This window comes from Stenella coeruleoalba, assembly GCF_951394435.1.
Source record: "Stenella coeruleoalba genome assembly, chromosome: 4".
NCBI classification, from domain to species: Eukaryota; Metazoa; Chordata; class Mammalia; order Artiodactyla; family Delphinidae; genus Stenella; species Stenella coeruleoalba.
This window is the reverse complement of record NC_137149.1, coordinates 75,765,394-75,784,736: the sequence shown is the minus strand read 5'-3', so window position 1 is coordinate 75,784,736 and position 19,343 is coordinate 75,765,394. Positions and strand designations below refer to the sequence as shown.

The 19,343-nt window shown below is 38.8% G+C and overlaps 2 protein-coding genes across 14 annotated transcripts in view; one reads left to right on the top strand and one right to left on the bottom strand.

Annotated features, from left to right (window-relative positions):
- LOC307185222 (RE1-silencing transcription factor-like) overlaps positions 1–19,343 on the bottom strand; it is a 228,639-nt gene that overhangs the window by 169,999 nt on the left and 39,297 nt on the right. For 10 of the 13 annotated variants that reach the window (XR_013827916.1, XR_013827917.1, XR_013827918.1 and 7 more), the window contains 3 exons: positions 11,394–11,465; positions 887–990; positions 564–751 (listed from right to left, as the gene is read on the bottom strand). The exons of 1 other annotated variant lie outside the window; for it this stretch is intronic. The gene's annotated coding sequence lies outside the window, so the exon portion shown is untranslated. The remainder of the gene's footprint in view (positions 1–563; positions 752–886; positions 991–11,393; positions 11,466–19,343) is intronic. 2 more of the 13 variants (XR_013827915.1, XM_079919146.1) reach the window with 1 other exon arrangement.
- LOC307185228 (polyadenylate-binding protein 4-like) lies at positions 4,247–6,294 on the top strand. Its single transcript, XM_079919163.1, is given in 3 exon segments — positions 4,247–5,711; positions 5,714–5,830; positions 5,834–6,294. Coding segments are annotated over 3 exon segments (861 nt in total). The 5' UTR covers positions 4,247–5,267; the 3' UTR covers positions 6,134–6,294.

Sequence of the window (19,343 nt, the reverse complement as noted above, 5' to 3'; positions counted from 1 at the left end):
CTGACCAAATTTCTAGTGCGTATTATATACAGCTAAATAAAACTTTGGTTTATATAAATTCAGCTGTCACCCCCCTAAATAATTCAACTACCACTTTCAGATTATTCTATAGAAAAGCTTACTTTTTAATTTCAACTTTCATAATTTAAATCTTAATGATAAGTGTGTAATTTTAAAAAAATAATGCTACTAGGGCTTTCCTGGTGGTGCAGTGGTTAAGAATCCACCTGCCAATGCAGGGGACATGGGATCGAGCCCTGGCCCGGGAAGATCCCACATGCCGCGGAGCAACTAAGCCCGTGCGCCACAACTACTGACCCTGCACTCTAGAGCCCACGAGCCACAACTAATGAGCCCACACGCCACATCTACTGAAGCCCGCGCACTTCAGAGCCTGTGCTCCGCAATAAGAGAAGCCACTGCAATGAGAAGCCCGCGCACCGCAACGAAGAGTAGCCCCCGCTCGCCGCACCTAGAGAAAGCCTGTGCACAGCAACGAAGACCCAACACAGCCAAAAATAATAAACAAATAAAATAAATTTATAAAAATAACGCTACTATACCTTTTCTGATCCATTAATAATGAAGTAGCCATCAGGATCCAAGAGGCATCCATGTAACTCACAAAGATCATGATCTGCTAAGCCATTTAGTAGACAGTAAATTGAATGCAACATAACTGGAACTTTACCAATAAAGGTTTTCTGATGCTGCATCTGAAGTTGTTCTTCACCTTCTTCAATGACTGTTTCTGTTATAAAGTGGAGCAGAAAATAAAAGCAGATCACAAGTTAATAGTAAGGTAATTGTTAAAACCCTCAACTGGTTAAAACTGCATTTTCTAAACTGTATTTCAATATCAGCTGCTGGAATAACTCTTTCTTACGTGAGATTTCTTAATCTGGCTTCACGTGGCAACACTGGTGAAGCAGCACCATCTCTTATGGGCTTGGAGAGGTAAAGCTGTTCAAACTTCAGCAAATATCTTGGCTAAAATGAAACCAAAAAACATGAAGAGGGTGAATAACTTTTTTCCATAAAACTTTTGATGATTCCATTTAAACCACCATTAACATTTTGAGTAGAAAAAACTCTATAAACCGACTAAATCAATCCACTTTAATATGGGTACTCTCCAAAGTCAACAGCCATATTTCACAGACATAAAGTTTTATACTTCATCACTTTCTTAAGGTGTAAGACAAAAAGCAACATTTATCAAGAGTTAATATATCGCAAGTAAGTAAGACTATACACGTATCATACGCTCTGAATTTATATGAAACAATTAAAATGGATTTGCACTAATGATCTACACAGCCGTTTCATGTGCCCTCTCCTTCATTCAGGTCAGAAGTACAGTTACCAGGAAAAAAAGAAAAGATAAATTTGGACAATTAGAACTATACTCTAATCTCATCAATAGAACATAGAAAAACTAAACCTAACTCTTCAATTAAACATAAAGAAAATCCTAATTACTACTCTACATAAAGGACTGAATACTTCTAGCCCTGGCTGACTATAGCTCAGCCCTTAGCAGAAAAAAAAAGTTTTCAGTAACATATCTATTTGTTGCCCAATAAAACAAGACCCACGAAAACTTTCCAATTATAAATGGATAGTGTATTTCTCTCTAGATCAATTCTCAGAGGAGGAGAAGATGAGAGTAAGCAGACCATTAAAGGTAAATTGTTGACACCCAAGCTTCCCAAACTGGAGTAGGAAAAAAGCATAGAGAACTGGTGGTGATAATGAGTCAAATGGAAGCCAGCCATCCAACTACTCATTTCTACTATCACTCTAGTATAGGACATTATTATCTGAAACCCAAGCTATACCAAGATTTTAATCTGACTCCAGCCTCTCCACGCCAAGTAAACATGATCTCCAAAGTAACCTTTCTAAAATAATGCTTCATGCACATTCTTTGACAATCTTTCCACAATTCCCCTTGACATCCAATGACATCCAAAGGCTGTGACAATCTGGTTTCATCTTATCTTCTACTAATATCTATCAAAAACAAATCAAACCAAAAATCATATACTGTTATAGACCCTAAAATCTATCCCCAAGCCAAATATTGATATACCAAGTATTTATTTGCTGAAATGATTAAGTATCTTTTCTCTACTAAGACAAGTCCTACCCTGCCCTTCAGAGTTAAAGTCCCTCCCATCTCTTCCTGTAGGCTCTGATATACCAGCTTGAGACATCTCTTCCTCCATAAGTACTTATGACACTGGCACTTTGAAAATGCTACATTATAATATTGTTGTCTCTCTTGTTTTGCAAAGACCATGAAGAGAAAATGCTCTAAGTATAAAAAAGGCATTTTATGCCCATTTTCCAACACAGTGCCAGAAGTGCCAATTATTTTTGTTCTTAACAGCAGAAGTCTGTGCAGCACCTCCAGCCAGAATGAGAATAATACATCAGCCCTTACAAGATAAGCTACAGAAAAGAGGGACTGAACTGGCCGGAAGTAATATTCTCTCTTTCTGTCTAATTCTATTTCTGGGGCTCTCCCTACTTCCCCTTGTTTTTCAGTTTTCCCTGTCCCTCAAGGCCCATCATGCTGCCTCTCTACTCAAAAACTAGGGTCAGTCATTATTATTCATGTAAAACTAGATTCTAAAATTATAGCCTTGGGACTTCCCTGTTGGTGCAGTGGTTAAGAATCTGCCTGCCAATGCAGGGGACATGGGTTTGATCCCTGGTCCGGGAAGATCCCACATGCTGTGGAGCAACGAAGCCCATGTGCCACAACTACTGAGCCTGTGCTCTAGAGCCTGTGAGCCACAACTACTGAGCCCACGTGCCACAACTACAGAAGCCCGCATGCCTAGAGCCTGTGCTCTGCAACAAGAGAAACCACCTGAATGAGAAGCCCGTGCACCGTAACGAAGAGTAGCCCCTGCTGACTGCAACTAGAGAAAGCCCCCGCGCAGCAACAAAGACCCAATGCAGCCAAAAATAAATAAAGTTATATAAAAAATAAGTTAAATAAAGTTATAGCCTTGCTATGATTTTAACAATGCTAAAAAAACATGCATATGAAAACAGAGACTACAATGAACTTAGAAAAATTAAAACAGCTAATATGATTCATGGTTTTCCTTTATTATATCTTCTATTGTTATGATAATGTATTTCATGCAACAAATAATCAAGGGAAAAAGTCCTGCACATACTTTTTCTTTTATGATTCCTTACACTGTAAAAGAAAAAAAGTGAGGTTTTTCAGAAGCAATATAACTATTTCTGGCTTGCTTCTCTTAGTAGTCTATCATATCTCTGAGTTCTGTCTTACTGGCTATTAAATACTTACTATCTGAATAAGGATTAGGGTTTTACATTACTTGCAAAAATGTATATCTTCATTAGTAAGAATAAATCAGGAGCTGATTGATGATACTAGAAGAACACTACTAAAAACACCTACAGACCCTCTTCTTTTTTTTTTTTTAACTGTTAGGCCAGGTGAGTTAAGGACTGAAATTTCAAATCAATACTCTTATTTATGTTACTTTATTAGAATAACCATTTTACTGGTTCTTCAACTTCTCTACTAGCATGCTGTTTCCGCTTATAGGTCTATAGGTGGAGCATCTTCCACAATTCTTTGAATAGACATCTGAATAAACTCATCAAAAGCATCCAGCTGTTGTCTGACCAAGCCTTTCTTGTCAAAATGGGAACTGGAAAAACAGTTGAGTTCATAATCAGTTACAACTCAGTGATGTTTTCCAGCATATTTCCCCATTTCCATTATTATTAAATTCAGTAAATACTAATCATTAAATACCAACCACTCTATATAAATCATTACAAAAAATACTATGTGGTATCCAAAAAAGGAATAAGTCTAAGAACGCTTTCTCTGTAGAACTTAGTTAAATTTGGGGGAAAGAGACATATTGGTAAAATAATTCAAACAGAACTTAAGAACTATAAGAAAGCCCTAATTTACAAATGTCCTTTATATATCAATTTCATCCAATATGTTTGAAACATTTCTTGAAAAATGCGTCTGAAGATAAAAACTAAAGAAAATGCACAAAGATAAAAACAAGTATGACAACATGAATGGACCTTTAGATAATTATGCTAAGTCAGATGGAGGACAAATACCATATGATTTCACTCATATGTGGAATCCAAAAAAAAAACCCCAAACCAAACCAACCAACAAACAAAAGAACAGAAAAACAAACTTACAGATATAGGACAGATTAATGGTTACCAGAGGGGAAGGGAGTTGAGGGGTAGTTGAAATGGGTGAATGGGATCAACTGTACGATGATGGATGGTAACTAGACTACGGTGGTGATCACTCTGTTGTATATACAGATGTTGAACTATAATGCTGTATTCCTGAAACTTATATAATTTTTAAAAAGGATTAAAAAAAGATAAAATAAGAACTCTAGGCGGGGTCTGCAGGGAGGAGAGCGGCCGGGGTTGGTCAGGGCGCATGCGGCCGGTGGCGCCTGCACGACCCGGTCCCGGTTGGTTCGGGGCTCCGGCGCCCCGCGCCCGCCGGCCGCGCGCCGCGTCCCCGGCCGCCGCCTCAGACGCCACTTGTGGAATTCTTTGCCACTTGTGGAATTCTTTCCCCCGGCGGCTGTAACTTTAAACCGGCCTGAGCGAGGCCTATTTTTAGTCAGAAGCCAGCCACCGGAGAATGGCTGTGGAGAACGCTGAGATGGAGGGCCAGCCCGCCACTTGAAGATTCCTCACCAAGTGGCCGGGAAGGACCGGCTTGACCTAGGAATCCTTCTTTGAGATTTCAAGGTTCTGTCGCCCCCTTCCAGGGTTGGCCGGACTGGTTGCTGAGGGGCTTTTGACTGAGGGTGCTGCCCGAGCCTGGGGAGCTGTACATGAATGAACCGCATCGCCTGGCCTCAGAGCGCTGACTCTGAGGCCACCACGCATGAGCCCGGGCCACCCTCCTGCAGAAGTCACAACAGGAGCTCCTTAGGGACCGGCTTGTGGTGGTGAGGAGCCAGGAGATGCATGTAGGTGCCAAGTACCGCCAGGCCTCCCTGTATGTGGGTGACCTCCACGCGGATGTCACCGAGGACCTGCTGTTTAAGAAGTTCAGCGCTGTGAGGCCCGTGCTGTCTATCCGCATCTGCAGGGACCTGGTCACCTGCCGCTCTCTGGGCTATGCCTACGTGAACTTTCTGCAGCTGGCAGATGCCTAGAAGGCCCCGGACACCACGAACTTTGACCCTATAAAGGCCAAATCCATCCGTCTCATGTGGTCTCAGCGTGACGCCTACTTGAGGAAATCTGGAATTGGGAACGTGTTCATCAAGAATCTGGACAAATCCATTGATAACAAAACCCTTTATGAACACTTTTCATCTTTTGGGAAGATCCTGTCCTCCAAGATGATGAGTGATGATCACAGCTCCAGGTGCTATGCGTTCGTACACTTTCAGAACCAGATTGCCACCGACAGGGCCATCCAGGAGATGAATGGGGCACTGCTTAAGGACTGCAGGCTGTTTGTTGGCAGATTCAAAAGCCGCAAAGATCGGGAAGCTGAGCTCCAAAACAAAGCCAGTGAGTTCACCAATGTTTACATCAAAAACTTCGGAGATGACATGGATGATGAGAGACTGAGGGAAGTTTTCAGCAAATATGGGAAAACCCTGAGTGTTAAGGTGATGACAGATTCCAGTGGGAAATCCAAAGGCTTTTTGGCTTTGTGAGTTTTGATAGCCATGAGGCTGCCAAAAAGGCTGCTGAAGAAATGAATGGAAAGGACATAAATGGACAACTGCTTTTTGTAGGCCGGGCACAAAAGAAAGCAGAGTGACAGGCTGAGTTAAAGCAAATGTCTGAACAGCTGAAACAGGAAAGATTTCGGCAGTGCTGGGGGGCAAAACTCTATATTAAGAACCTGGATGAGACCACTGATGATGAAAAGCTACGGAGGGAATTTTCTTCATTTGGATCAATTAGCAGAGTTAAGGTAATGCAGGAAGAAGGGCGAAACAAAGGGTTTGGCTTGATCTGCTTCTCCTCTCCTGAGGAGGCCACTAAAGCAATGACTGAGATGAATGGCCGCATCTTGGGCTCCAAGCCGCTCAACATCGCCCTGGCCCAGAGGCTGTAGGAGAGGAAAACTTAATGCACCAGCCAGTGTTTGTAGCAGCTTGGGGGATGTTAGTGATCTCTGCCTGAATCCTCCTCAGTAAATTTCAAATCCCAACTGATGGGTGCTTAGTTTAGTAAACATTAGGATCGAAGGTTTTGTATACAAAGCTATTTATTTTTCTTTGGAGGAAAAATAAGTGAATCTTAGAACCTCGGTTCTTTTTATAGAGGCACACCATCTAATTATAATATGGTATATTTTTCTGATTTTGATGTAGTGCTAATAGCAATAAGTATAATTAGATATATTTTTACTGCATTTTGAACCAACTGAAGTGTGGTAATTATTTGCATTTATTGCATACTTCTTCTTATTTTAATAATATTGCTAGCTTCAATTTCTTCCATGAAAATATGCCCAAAGTAGTTCTTATACCCAAGGATTGCAAAGTAATTTATTGTTACAAACAGAAATCTTCTAATTTCTCACCTATTTTTTTTTAAAGAAACCAAAGTTTAAAAATTGCTACTACAAACTCAATATCTAATTTCATTTTGAATTAATGTTTAAAATACTAGGAAATAGTTGAATTTCCTTTCAATTTATATCCTGAAATGGTGTTTTTCTGATGGCTGAAATTAATGATGGAGTTTTTTAATGTTGCCTACAAACCTGCTTTATAGGATATTTTACTGTTCTTTCCATTGGTTGACATAATCCAGGTGCTTGCTGGTTATCAAAATTGTGACTTGAATAGTAAAACCTTAACTTCCACATTTCTTAAGTTATAAGCCTGTATCATTTCAGGTCAAAAAGTTGGCCTAGGGGCTTCCCTGGTGGCGCAGTGGTTGAGAGTCTGCCTGCCGATGCAGGGGACACGGGTTCGTGCCCCGGTCCGGGAGGATCCCACATGCCGCAGAGCAGCTGGGCCCGTGAGCCATGGCCGCTGGGCCTGCACGTCCCGGAGCCTGTGCTCCGCGATGGGAGGGGCCACAACAGTGAGAGGCCCGCGTACTGCTAAAAAAAAAAAGTTGGCCTACTCTTAATTCTCTTCATACATATACAGCATAAAATTATGCTTTAAGTTTTGAACCAGGTACCAACATTACAAAAGTCATATATAGAAAACACAGACATTCTCTTTAACAACTGTGTTTTCTAATCTCTGTTATATGTTGTAACATGTAGTGATATTGTCTCAGGGTTCAAAACAGTAAAAGTTTATGAACTCCACGTCTCCTTTATTAGACCTTAAGAGCTATGTAACCTATGAAGGCTCACTTTTAGCCTTGATTGATCAGAAGTTCGCTAATTGATTTTCTGATAAATGGAAGTTGTATCACTTAGGCTGCTTTCCAGCATGATTTTTATTTCAGTCCCATTCCCAGATCTTTTATTCTCTTCTGCCTTTCCTCTATATTACTCAGCTCCTCTATACTTTTTAAAAAGGGTTTTATTATACTGACTTTTACTGTGTGCTGTTTGAAATCCACTTCGGAAATAGATGCAAGAGTTATTTATTTAAGTAATTACTTTTTTTTTTTTTTTTTTTTTTGCGTTATGTGGGCCTCTCACTGTCGTGGCCTCTCTCGTTGCGGAGCACAGGCTCCGACATGCTGGCCCAGCGGCCACGGCTCATGGGCCCAGCCGCTCTGCGGTATGTGGGATCTTCCCGGACCAGGGCACGAACCCGTGTCCCCTGCATCGGCAGGTGGACTCTCAACCACTGTGCCACCAGGGAAGCCCTAAGTAATTACTTTTAAAATTCTGATTCTCTCATACCAAAGGTGTCTAAAAATAGTTTTGTTGTTGTTGTTTTATTTTTTTTTACTCTGCTTTGTTGTTTCCTGTAACCATATATTCAAGTCTTCTGTTTCATATATTACCAGTACAAAAGAAATATTAAAATATTTCCGTGGCAATACTTTAGCTATGAAAGAATGAGAAAATCTGTTTGTTTTTTTTGTATGAACTATATGTATATTCACTGTACATTTTCTAAATTTAAAATCTCTTTAGACAATGAAAAAATTATGGACAATGAAAAAATTACGGCAACACATAATCCTATTATGCAGACAGATCTTCTGTTAACATTTCTTGCATCTCCTCCCAAATTTCTCTATATTTATACACATGATTTAACAAAAATGGAATCATGCTATAAACCTTGCTTGAAACTGCTTTCTTAATTTGACAATATGCCATAGTCAACTTCCATGACCACAAATAATTATTTGCACTATAATTTTAATGACTTTTAGCTTTCCTTTAATGTTTGTACCATAATATAACAATTTCCTCTTGATAAACATATAGGTTGCTAGATTGTTTCCTCCCTTTTTTTTCCTCTATCATAAACAACTTGGAGATAAACACCCTTTGCAAATTCTTAAAAGCTGATGTATATAATTATTTTCTTCAGAAAATGTATGATTCATTGGAATTAACGTTTAATATTTAAATTGCCCAAATGCTGTTCAGAGATTTGTGCCACTTAATATTTCTGCTATGAGTATGGAGGATTGCTCATTTCCATATACTCTAAGAACAAACGATTTTGTTTAAGTTGTTGTCTGATTCAACATGACATGTAAAAACAAAATATTTCGTTGTTATTTTACTTTTTTATCACCTCAAAAGTTAAACAGCGTTTCTTATAAAAAAAAACACAAAAAACAGAAAAACCCTCTATTTGAATGACCGTGAAGATGATGATATCAATGACTAAAATATGGAATGGGTAAGAATTTCAACTTTAGGTTAAAATTATTCTATTTTGAATATGTTAAAGGTAAGATGAGAATAAGTCACTGAAGTGAAAATATTCAGCAAATGACTGATGATAACAAATGGAGCAAGAGTGAGAGATCAGAATTAGTAGTGTAGATAGAGAGAAATCACAGAATGATGCCTTAAAGAAGAACAAAGAATCTAAAAGAGTAGATGTACTGTTTATAAGGAATAGACACTTGTTCATGTCAGGGATGGGGAAGGAGCTATACAATGAAGATACAAGTAGATATAAGTGCAAGAGGAATCTCTCCCCTCACCACCACACAGGAAGAGCTGCATAGCTGGACTCAGCTTCTAGCCTCCTCTCCTTAGTAACTTAACTCCCCCATCCTCAGATTAATTTTCTGAAACAACATGTGTAGCCCAACTAATCATCAGCCTCCCATTTTGACATCATCAGATTACCACACAGGTTACTGGCCAGCCTACAGATTGGCTGGCTTTGGGTCAAAGTCCCACCCTGATTCAATCCACCATGGCCACCACTATTAGAAGTCAGATGCTATGGTAGAGAACACAGTACACAATCATCCCTGTACACAATCATCCCTGTACAAGGTATGGCCTCGAGAATGGTGGGGGCAATTTCCTTCAGTAGAGACTGTGAGCTGACAGGAAAGAAAAATTTCTCACAATGATCTGGGTTAGCCATTGATATGTAAGAAGCACCTAGAAGGCACTGTCCGTAAGATAAATAGCAATGGTTTTTATGGACAATTTACAATGAAAAATCTTTACAAAACTATGAACAAGTTTCAGTCCCCCACGGAGCTGAACCATAGTTAGTTTCCCCCAAATCATTAGAACAGTAGTACTTCATTCAAATGCTATTCTTTAAACACCTAAACTCTATGAATAGTTCATATTTATGCCATCTACCATCATAATTGTACAAGAAATCATCTTATTGAAAGCATTGGTTATATTAAGTAATATCACATTCACAATGCTTGGGACAGATCACTTGATGTTAAATAGTGAAAAAACAAAATGTCATCTCACAATAGCCAAAGCACCTATAATCAATTCAAGTATAAGCATCTAATAATTTATTTTGTAACAAATGTTAAATGCAATGACTGGTCAAATAGAGTATTTTATCCTTGAGCAACCTGTCACATACATTGAAAACAATTCTCTTTTGGCTAAGATCAAAATATTCTTTCTCCCTAGAGATTACAGAATTTAGGCATAGCCTACAGAATATAGGCATTTACTAATAAAATGTCTCTTGGTGTTTAATACTCAAACATCATAGAAAATACAAAATATCTCAGTAAGAAGTTTTTATAGTCATGTTTAATAGGGAAAATAGATATGTATTTACACACCAAAAACTCAATAGATTTTTAACAAAACAATGTTCAAGACAGGTTCACTTATCCTCCAAATACAACTAGTAGAATGTCAGAAGCATGTGTTCTTTGAAAAAGGAGAAAGGGTCAACTGAGAGGATGTGCATCTTGGAGATGGCAAGGGTCAAAGAGGCATCATAATGTTACTATATACAAAGCAACTGTGAGTTTGGTAAGAGAGGAGAGTTTTTACATTTTACATCCTGTAGCAGGATGTTACTTTATTTAGTTAAAAGTTACTCTTCTTACCTATACGTAAGGCTTCTTACTGACTTTTACTACAGTTAATTATACTCAGAATTGAATGGGAATTTGTGTTGAAATACTACCACCTACTGTAACTTCATCCATTTAAAATAATGAGAAAACAAAGGAATCAAATTAACAGCACCTAATAGGCATCATGTGCCTCCTGATATAATGCACTAAGAGCAGAAAATTCACTGTTTCCAAAAGTAATCATCTGAATCCAATTATGAGGAAACCCAAACTGAGGGGCATTCTAAAAAGTAACTGGTCTGTATTCTTCAAAAATGTCAAGGTAAGGAAAAACAGAAAAAGAGTGAGAAACTGTTGTAGATTATGGGAGACAAAAAAATAAGGCATGGAAACTAACTGCACTATGTGCTCTTATGTTGGATCCAGGATCAAAAAAATTTTTTTTATTTTGTTATAAACAACGTTAGTAGGACAACTGGCAGAATTTGGATATGGTTTCTAAATTAAATAAGATAACTGTATTCATATTTAATTTCCTGATTTTGATGAGTTCTATTATGAGTATGTAAAAGAATGTTCTTATGTAACCAAATTACTCTCAAATGTTTCAGAAAAAAAATATACGTAGAGCGAGAGAAAAAGGAAAAGACAAAGAAAATGTAATATAAGGTTAACATTTATGGAATCTGGGTGAAGTACAAACATGATTTCTTTGTGTAACTTTTGTGTAGGTCGGAAATACTTCAAAAGTTAAAGTTAAATATTTAAATAAATAAATAAAATGAGAAACCAGCTCTCATGTAGCATATTCATATAGAACATTTAATTTTCAAAAACAGAATTAGCAGGAAATCCCTGTATAGGTTATAGTGCTTTTCAAGTTGATTCAGTTTGGTCTAAAAAGTTACCTGATTACAATCTAGCATGCCTCTTGCCACAAATCTGGGGGATTTCATCCTCCTCCTCCTCATACTGCATACCTACAAAAAACAAAAATATTCTCACTTTCAGTAAAATGCAACCAGTTAACATCTTGCTCCTATGATATGATGTAGCAGAAACACATAACTATCTCCTAAGTAAAAAACAATCCTTTTACCCCACTTTTCTAAAATTTCAACTACATTAACTAAATTGTAATGAAATAATATTCATAGGTCTATGTATACATATGTCTGTGTCACACAGGTATTCTCCCAAAACACTAAGAGGCTTCATGACAAAGGTTCAGTGTAAACTGTGTGAATTTTAAGTATTCCATCTTCTCCAGAAAGTCCATGTAATTCTCATTAATAGCTAACTATTGATAACTAGGAACAAGGTCATAGTCCTCTGACCAACAGGCTCCTTGGAGACATTTGGGTAAGAGGGTACAGCCAGCAAAGGACTCCAATAGCTAGGCAATACCTTAAGGTGGGCTGTCTATTACAGCAACATTTCATACATGGACAGGGATAACAGGCTGTATTTTCCAAAGATGATCACATCCATATCGTCCATTTCACATGCTCCTTTATAATAATAAAAGTCGTACTGACACTCCTACTACGAAGATATGAGAGTCTATCTTTTCTTCCCTTGAATGTGAGTGGATTTTTGACTCTCGTATAACCAAGAGAATACAGCTAAAACAATGCTACATAACTTTAGATGCTAGGTCAGGAAAGACAATGTGGTTCCACCTTGTTTGCTGAGACACTTTCTTCTGGAGCCCTGAGCTGCCATTAAGAAGTTCTACTACTCTAAGGCTGGTATACTTGGGTGAGGAAGCCCAAACCATACGGAGAGGCCACTTACAGATGCTCTAGTCAGCAATCCTAGTCTTTGAGTTTTCCTAGGCTGGATGCCAGACATGTGAGTAAATACTCTAGGATCACCCAACCCCCAGCTGTCAACACTTAGTCTTTGAGACTTCTCAGTTCAACCACTGACATCAGGCAGCAGACGAGCCATTCCTACTATGCTGTCCAAATTCCTGACCCACTGAATCCATGAGCATATTAAATTAATTTTTACACAGCCACATTTTGGGGTAGTTATGCAATAATAGGTACTTAAACAACAGGGCATTGTAAAAATTAGTGTGCACTGGTCCTAATATTAGTCTCATCTTCTTATGTAAAAGAATAAGTGTGTTGTGGAGATAAGGACGAGATGGGGGAGTAGAAGGACTTGAGCTCAACTCCTCTCATGAAAACACCAAAATCACAACTAACTGAGCAACCACTAACAAAAAAGATGGAAACCTACCAAAAAAGATATTCTACATCCAAAGAAAAAGAAGCCACAATGAGATGGTAGGAGGGGCGCTTTCACGATATAATCAATCCCATACCTGCCAGGCGGGCAACCCACAAACTGGAAAATAATTATATCACAGAGGTTCTCCCATAGGAGTGAGAGTTCTGAGCCCCACGTCAGGCTCCCCAGCGGGGGACTGGCAACAGGAGGAGGAGCCCCCAGAGCATTTGACTTTGAAGGTCAGCAGGGATTGAGTACAGGAGCTCCAGAGGACTGGGGGAAATACAGACTCCACTCTTGGAGGGAGCACACAAGTTTTCACATGCACTGGGACCCAGGGCAAAGCAGTGACTCCATAGGAGTCTGGGCCAGATGTACCTGCAGGTCTTGGGGTGTCTCCCGGGGAGGAGGGGGTTAGCTGGGGCTCACACCAGGGGCAAGGCCACTGGTGGTAGAGGTCCCAGAGGTCCTGAGGTTGCCACTTTGGCACCAAGACCTGCCCCACCCGAAAGCCTGCAGGCTCCAGTGTTGGGACGTCTCAGGCCAAACAACCAACAGGGTGGGAACACAGCCCTACCCATCAGCAGACAGGCTGCCTGAAGTTGTCCTGAACCAACAGCTGCTTATAAACACACCACTGCCCACCAGAAGGATAAGACCCAGCTCCACACACCAGTGGGCAGGCACCAGTCCCTCCCACCAGGAAGCCTGCACAAGCCCCTGAACCAACCTCACCCACCGGGGGCACACGCCAGAAGCAAAAGGAACTACAATCCTGCAGCCTGAGGAACAGAGACCACAAACACAGAAAGTTAGACAAAATGAGATGGCAGAGAAATATGTTCCAGACAAAGAAACCAGACAAAACCCAAAAAGAACTAAGTGAAGTGGAGATAGTCAATCTACCCGAAAAAGATTTCAGAGTGATGATAGTAAAGATGATCCAAAATCTCAGAAAAAGAATGGAGGCACAGACCGAGAGGATACAAGAAATGTTTAATAAAGAGCTGGAAGATTTAGGGCTTCCCTGGTGGCGCAGTGGTTGAGAGTCCGCCTGCTGATGCAGGGGACACGGGTTCGTGCCCTGGTCCGGGAAGATCCCACATGCCGCGGAGCAGCTGGGCCCGTGAGCCATGGCCGCTGAGCCTGCGCGTCCGGAGCCTGTGCTCCACAATGGGAGAGGCCACAACAGTGAGAGGCCCGCGTACCGCAAAAAAAAAAAAAAAAAAGAGCTAGAAAATTTAAGAAACAAAGACATAGAGATGAACAATACAATAGCTGAAATTAAAAATACACCAGAAGGAATCAATTGCAGAATAAACGAGACTGGAAGACGGATGGTGGAAATCACTGTTGAGGAACAGAATAAAGAAAGAAGAATGGAAAGAAATGAGGACAATCTAAGAAACCTCTGGGACACATTAAATGCACCAACATTCGCATTATAGGGGTCCCAGAAGGAGAAGAGAGAGAAAAAGGGCCTGAGAAAATATTTGAAGAGATAATAGCTGAAAATTTCCCTAACACAGGAAAGGAAACAATCACTCAAGTCCAGGAAGTACAGAGAGTTCCATACAGGATAAACCCAAGGAGGAACATTCTGAGACACATATTAATCAAACTGATAAAAATTAAAAACAAAGAGAAAATGTTAAAAGCAACAAGGGAAAAGCAACAAATAACATACAAGGGAATCCCCATAAGGCTATCAGCTGTTTTTTCCCCCAGAAACTCTGCAGGCCAGAACGGAGTGCCATGATATATTTAAAGTGATCAAAGGGGAAAACCTACAACCAAGAATGCTCTACCTAGCAAGGCTCTTGTTCAGTCAAAAGCTTTACAGACAAGCAAAAGCTAAGAGAATTCAGCACCACCAAACCAACTTTACAACAAATGCTAAAGGAACTTCTCTAGATGGGAAAGAAAAGGCCACAACTAGAAAAAAGAAAATTACCAATGACAAAGCTCACCAGTAAAGATAAACAGTAAAGGTAGGAAATCATCTACACACAAATATGAAGTCAAAACCAGCAATCATGAGAAGAGAAGAGTACAAATGCAAGATATCGGAAATGCATTTGCAATTAAGAGACCAGCAACTTAAAGCAATCACACATATAAAAATATAGAGAGAGACTGCTATATAAAAACCTCACGATAACCACAAACCAAAAATCTACAATAGATACACATACAAAAAAGAAAAAGCTATAAAACACAACTCTAAACATAGTCATGGGACTTCCCTGGTGGCGCAGTGGTTAAGAATCCGCCTGCCAGTGCAGGGGAAACGAGTTTGAGCCCTGGTCCGGGAAGATCCCACATGCTGTGGAGCAACTAAGCCCATGCGCCACAACTACTAAGCCTGTGCTCTAGAGCCCACAAGACACAACTACAGAGCCTGCAAGCCACAACTACTGAAGCCTGCACACCTACAGCCCGTGCTCCACCACAAGAGAAGCCACCGCAATGAGAAGCCTGTGCACCACAACGAAGAGCAGCCCCAGTGTGCCACAACTAGACAAAGCCCGCGTGCACCAACAAAGACCCAATGCAGCCAAAAATAAATACATAAATAAATAAATTTATATATTAAAAAAAAACACGTAGTCATCAAATCACAAGAGAAAAGAACAAAAGAAAATGGGAAGAAAAAAGACCTACAAAAACAAATCCAAAACAATTAACAAAATGGTAATAAGAACATACATATCAATAATTACCTTAAATGTAATTGGATTAAATGCTCCAACCAAAAGACACCGACTGGCTGAATGAATACAAATACGAGACCTACATATATGCTGTCTACAAGAGGCTCACTTCAGATCTAAGGACACATACAGACTGAAAGTGAGGGGATGGAAAAAGGTATTCCATGCAAATGGAAAGTAAAAAAAAAGCTGGAGTAGCAATACTCATATCAGACAAAACAGACTTTAAAATAAAGACTGTTAGAAGAAACAAAGAAGAACACTACATAATGATCAAGGGATCAATACAAGAAGGAGATATTGCAATTGTAAATATATATGCACCCAACATACGAGCACCTCAATCACACCCATCCTTCTGAGACTATTCCAAAAAACTGCAGAGGAAGGAACACTCCCAAACTCCTTCTATAAGACCACCATCACCTGATACCAAAACTGGACAAAGATATCACAAAAAAAGAAACTTACAGGCCAATATCACTGATGAACATGGATGCAAAAATCTCAGCAAACCGAATCCAACAATACATTAAAAGGATCATACACCATGATCAAGTGGGATTTATCCCAGGGATGTAAGGATTTTTCAATGTCCACAAATCAATCAGTGTGATACGCCACATTACAAATTGTAGAATAAAAACCATACAATCATCTCAATAGATGAAGAAAAAGCTTCTAACAAAATTCAACACACATTTTTGACAAAAACCTTCAGAAAGTGGGCATAGAGGGAACCTACCTCAAAATAATAAAGCCATATATAACAAACCCACAGCTAACATCACACTCAATGGTGAAAACCTGAAAGCATTTCCTCTAAGATCAGGAACAAGACAAGGATGTCCACTCTCGCCACTTTTATTCAACATAGTTTTGGAAGTCCTAGCCACCATAATCAGGGTAGAAAAAGAAATAAAATGAATCCATATTGGAAAAGAAGAACTAAAACTGTCACTGTTTGCAGATGACATGATACTATACATAGAGAATCCTAAAGATGCCACCAGAAAACTACTAGAGCTAATCAATGAATCTGGTAAAGTTACAGGATATAAAATTAATGCACAGAAATCTCTTGCATTCCTATACACTAATGATGACAAATCTAAAAGAGAAATTAAGGAAACACTCCCATTTACCATTGCAACAAAAAGGATAAAATACCTAGGAATAAACCTACCTAGGGAGACAAAAGATCTGTAGGCAGAAATCTATAAGACACTGATAAAAGAAATTAAAGATGATACAAACAGATGGAGAGATATACCATGTTCTTGGATTGGAAGAATCAATACTGTGAAAATGACTATACTACCCAAAGCAATCTACAGAGTCAATGCAATCCCTATCAAATTACCAATGACATTTTTTACAGAACTAAAACAAAAAATCTTAAAATTTGTATGGAGACACAAAAGACCCTGAATAGCCAATGAGGCCTTGAGGGAAGAAAACGGAGCTGGAGGGATCGGACTCCCTGACTTCAAACTATACTACAAAGCTATAGTAACCAAGACAATATGGCACTGGCAGAAAAACAGAAATATAGATCAATGGAACAGGATAGAAAGTCCAGACATAAACCCATGCACCTGTGGTCAACTAATCTATGACAAAGGAGGCAAGGTTATACAATGGAGAAAAGACAGTCTCTTCAATAAGTGGTGCTGGGAAAACTGGACAGCTACATGTAAAAGAATGAAATTAGAACCCTCCCTAACACCATACACAAAAATAAACTCAAAATGGATTAGAGACCTAAATGTAAGACCGGACACTATAAAACTCTTAGAGCAAAACACAGGAAGAACACTCTTTGACATAAATCACACAAAGATCTTTTTTGATCCACTTCCTAGAGTAATGAAAATAAAAACAAAAATAAACAAATGGGATCTAATGAAAGTTAAAAGCTTTTGCACAGCAAAGGAAACTACAAACAAGATGAAAAGACAACCCTCAGAATGGGAGAAAATATTTGCAAACGAATCAACAAAGGAGTAATCTCCAAAATATATAAACAGCTCATGCAGCTCAGTATTAAAAAACAACCCAAAAAAAAAAACAAAAACCCAAACAACCCAATCCAAAAATGGGCAGAAGACCTAAATAGACATTTCTCCAAAGAAGACATACAGATGGCCAATAAGCACATGAAAAGCTGCTCAACATCACTAATTATTAGAGAAATGCAAATCAAAACTACAATGAGATATCACCTCACATCAGTTAGAATGGGGCATCATCAGAAAATCTACAAACAAGAAATGCTGAAGAGGGTGTGGAGGAAAAGGAACCCTCTTGCACTGTTGGTGGGAATGTAAATTGATACAGCCACTATGGAGAACAGTATGGAGGTTCCTTAAAAAACTAAAAATAGAATTACCCTATGACCCAGCAACCCCACTACTGGGCCTATACCCAGAGAAAATCATAATTCAAAAAGACACATGCACCCCAATGTTCACTGTAGCACTATTTACAATAGCCAGGACATGTAAGCAACCTAAATGCCCATCAACAGATGAATGGATAAAGAAGATGTGGTGCATATATACAATGGAATATTACTCAACCATAAAAAGGAATGAAATTGGGTTATTTGTAGAGACGTGGATGGATCTAGAGACTGTCATACAGAGTGAAGTAAGTCAAAAAGAGAAAAACAAATATTGTATATTAATGCATATATGTAGAACCTAGAAAAATGCTACAGATGAACCGGTTTGCAGGGCAGAAGTTGAGACCCAGATGTAGAGAACAAACGTATGGACACCAAGGGGAAAAAGTGGTGGGGGGGAGGTGGTGGTGGTCTGATGAATTGGGAGACTGGACTGACATATATACACTAATATGTATAAAACAAATAACTAATAAGAACCTGCTGTATAAAAATAAAATTGAAAAATTTAAAAAAAGAATTCTGCTAAAGTTGCAGAATACAAAATTTATACATAGAAATCTCTTGCATTTCTATACACTAACAATGAAAGATCAGAAAGAAAAGCTAAGGAAACAATCCCATTTACCATCACATCCAAAGAATAAAATAACTAGGAATAAACCTACCTAAGGAAGCAAAAGATCTGTACTCCAAAAACTTTAAGACACTAATGAAAGAAATGGAAGATGACACAAACAGATGTAAAGATATATCCTGTTCTTGGATTGGAAGAATCAATATTGTCAAAATGAGTATACTATCCAAGGAAATTTACAGATTCAGTGCAATCCCTATCAAATTACACATTTTTACACATTTTTCACAAAATTAGAACAAAATATTTTTAAATTTGTATGGTAACAACGAAGATCCCGAATAGCCAAAGGAATTCTCAGAAAGAAAAATGCCACTGGAGGAGTCAGGCTCCCTGACTTCAGACTATGCTAGAAAGCTACAGTAATCAAAACAGTATGGTACTGGCACAAAAACAAATACAGATCAATTGAACAAGACAGAAAGCCTGTTGGGCATATAAAAGTTATGTTTATACTACACCATAGTCTATTAATTATGCAATAGCACTATGTCTAAAAAATTATGTACATACCTTGATTAAAAAATACTTTTTGTGAAAAATTGCTAACCATCATCTGATCTTTCAGAGACTCACTGTAGTAAAATCAAAGATCACTGATCACAGGTCACCATAACAAATATAATAATGAAAAAGTCTTAAATATTGCAAGAATTAGCAAAATCTGATATAGAGACATGAAGTGAACAAATGCTGTTTAAAAATGGCATCAACAGACTTGCTCAATCCAGGGTTGCCATAAACCTAAATTTGTAAAGAACAGTAATGTGAAGCACAAAAAGAGGTGCAAAATAAAACAAGGCACACCTATAAATAGTTGTCAGCTCAAGGAAAATTCAAGTTTTCCTTCCTGGCACTG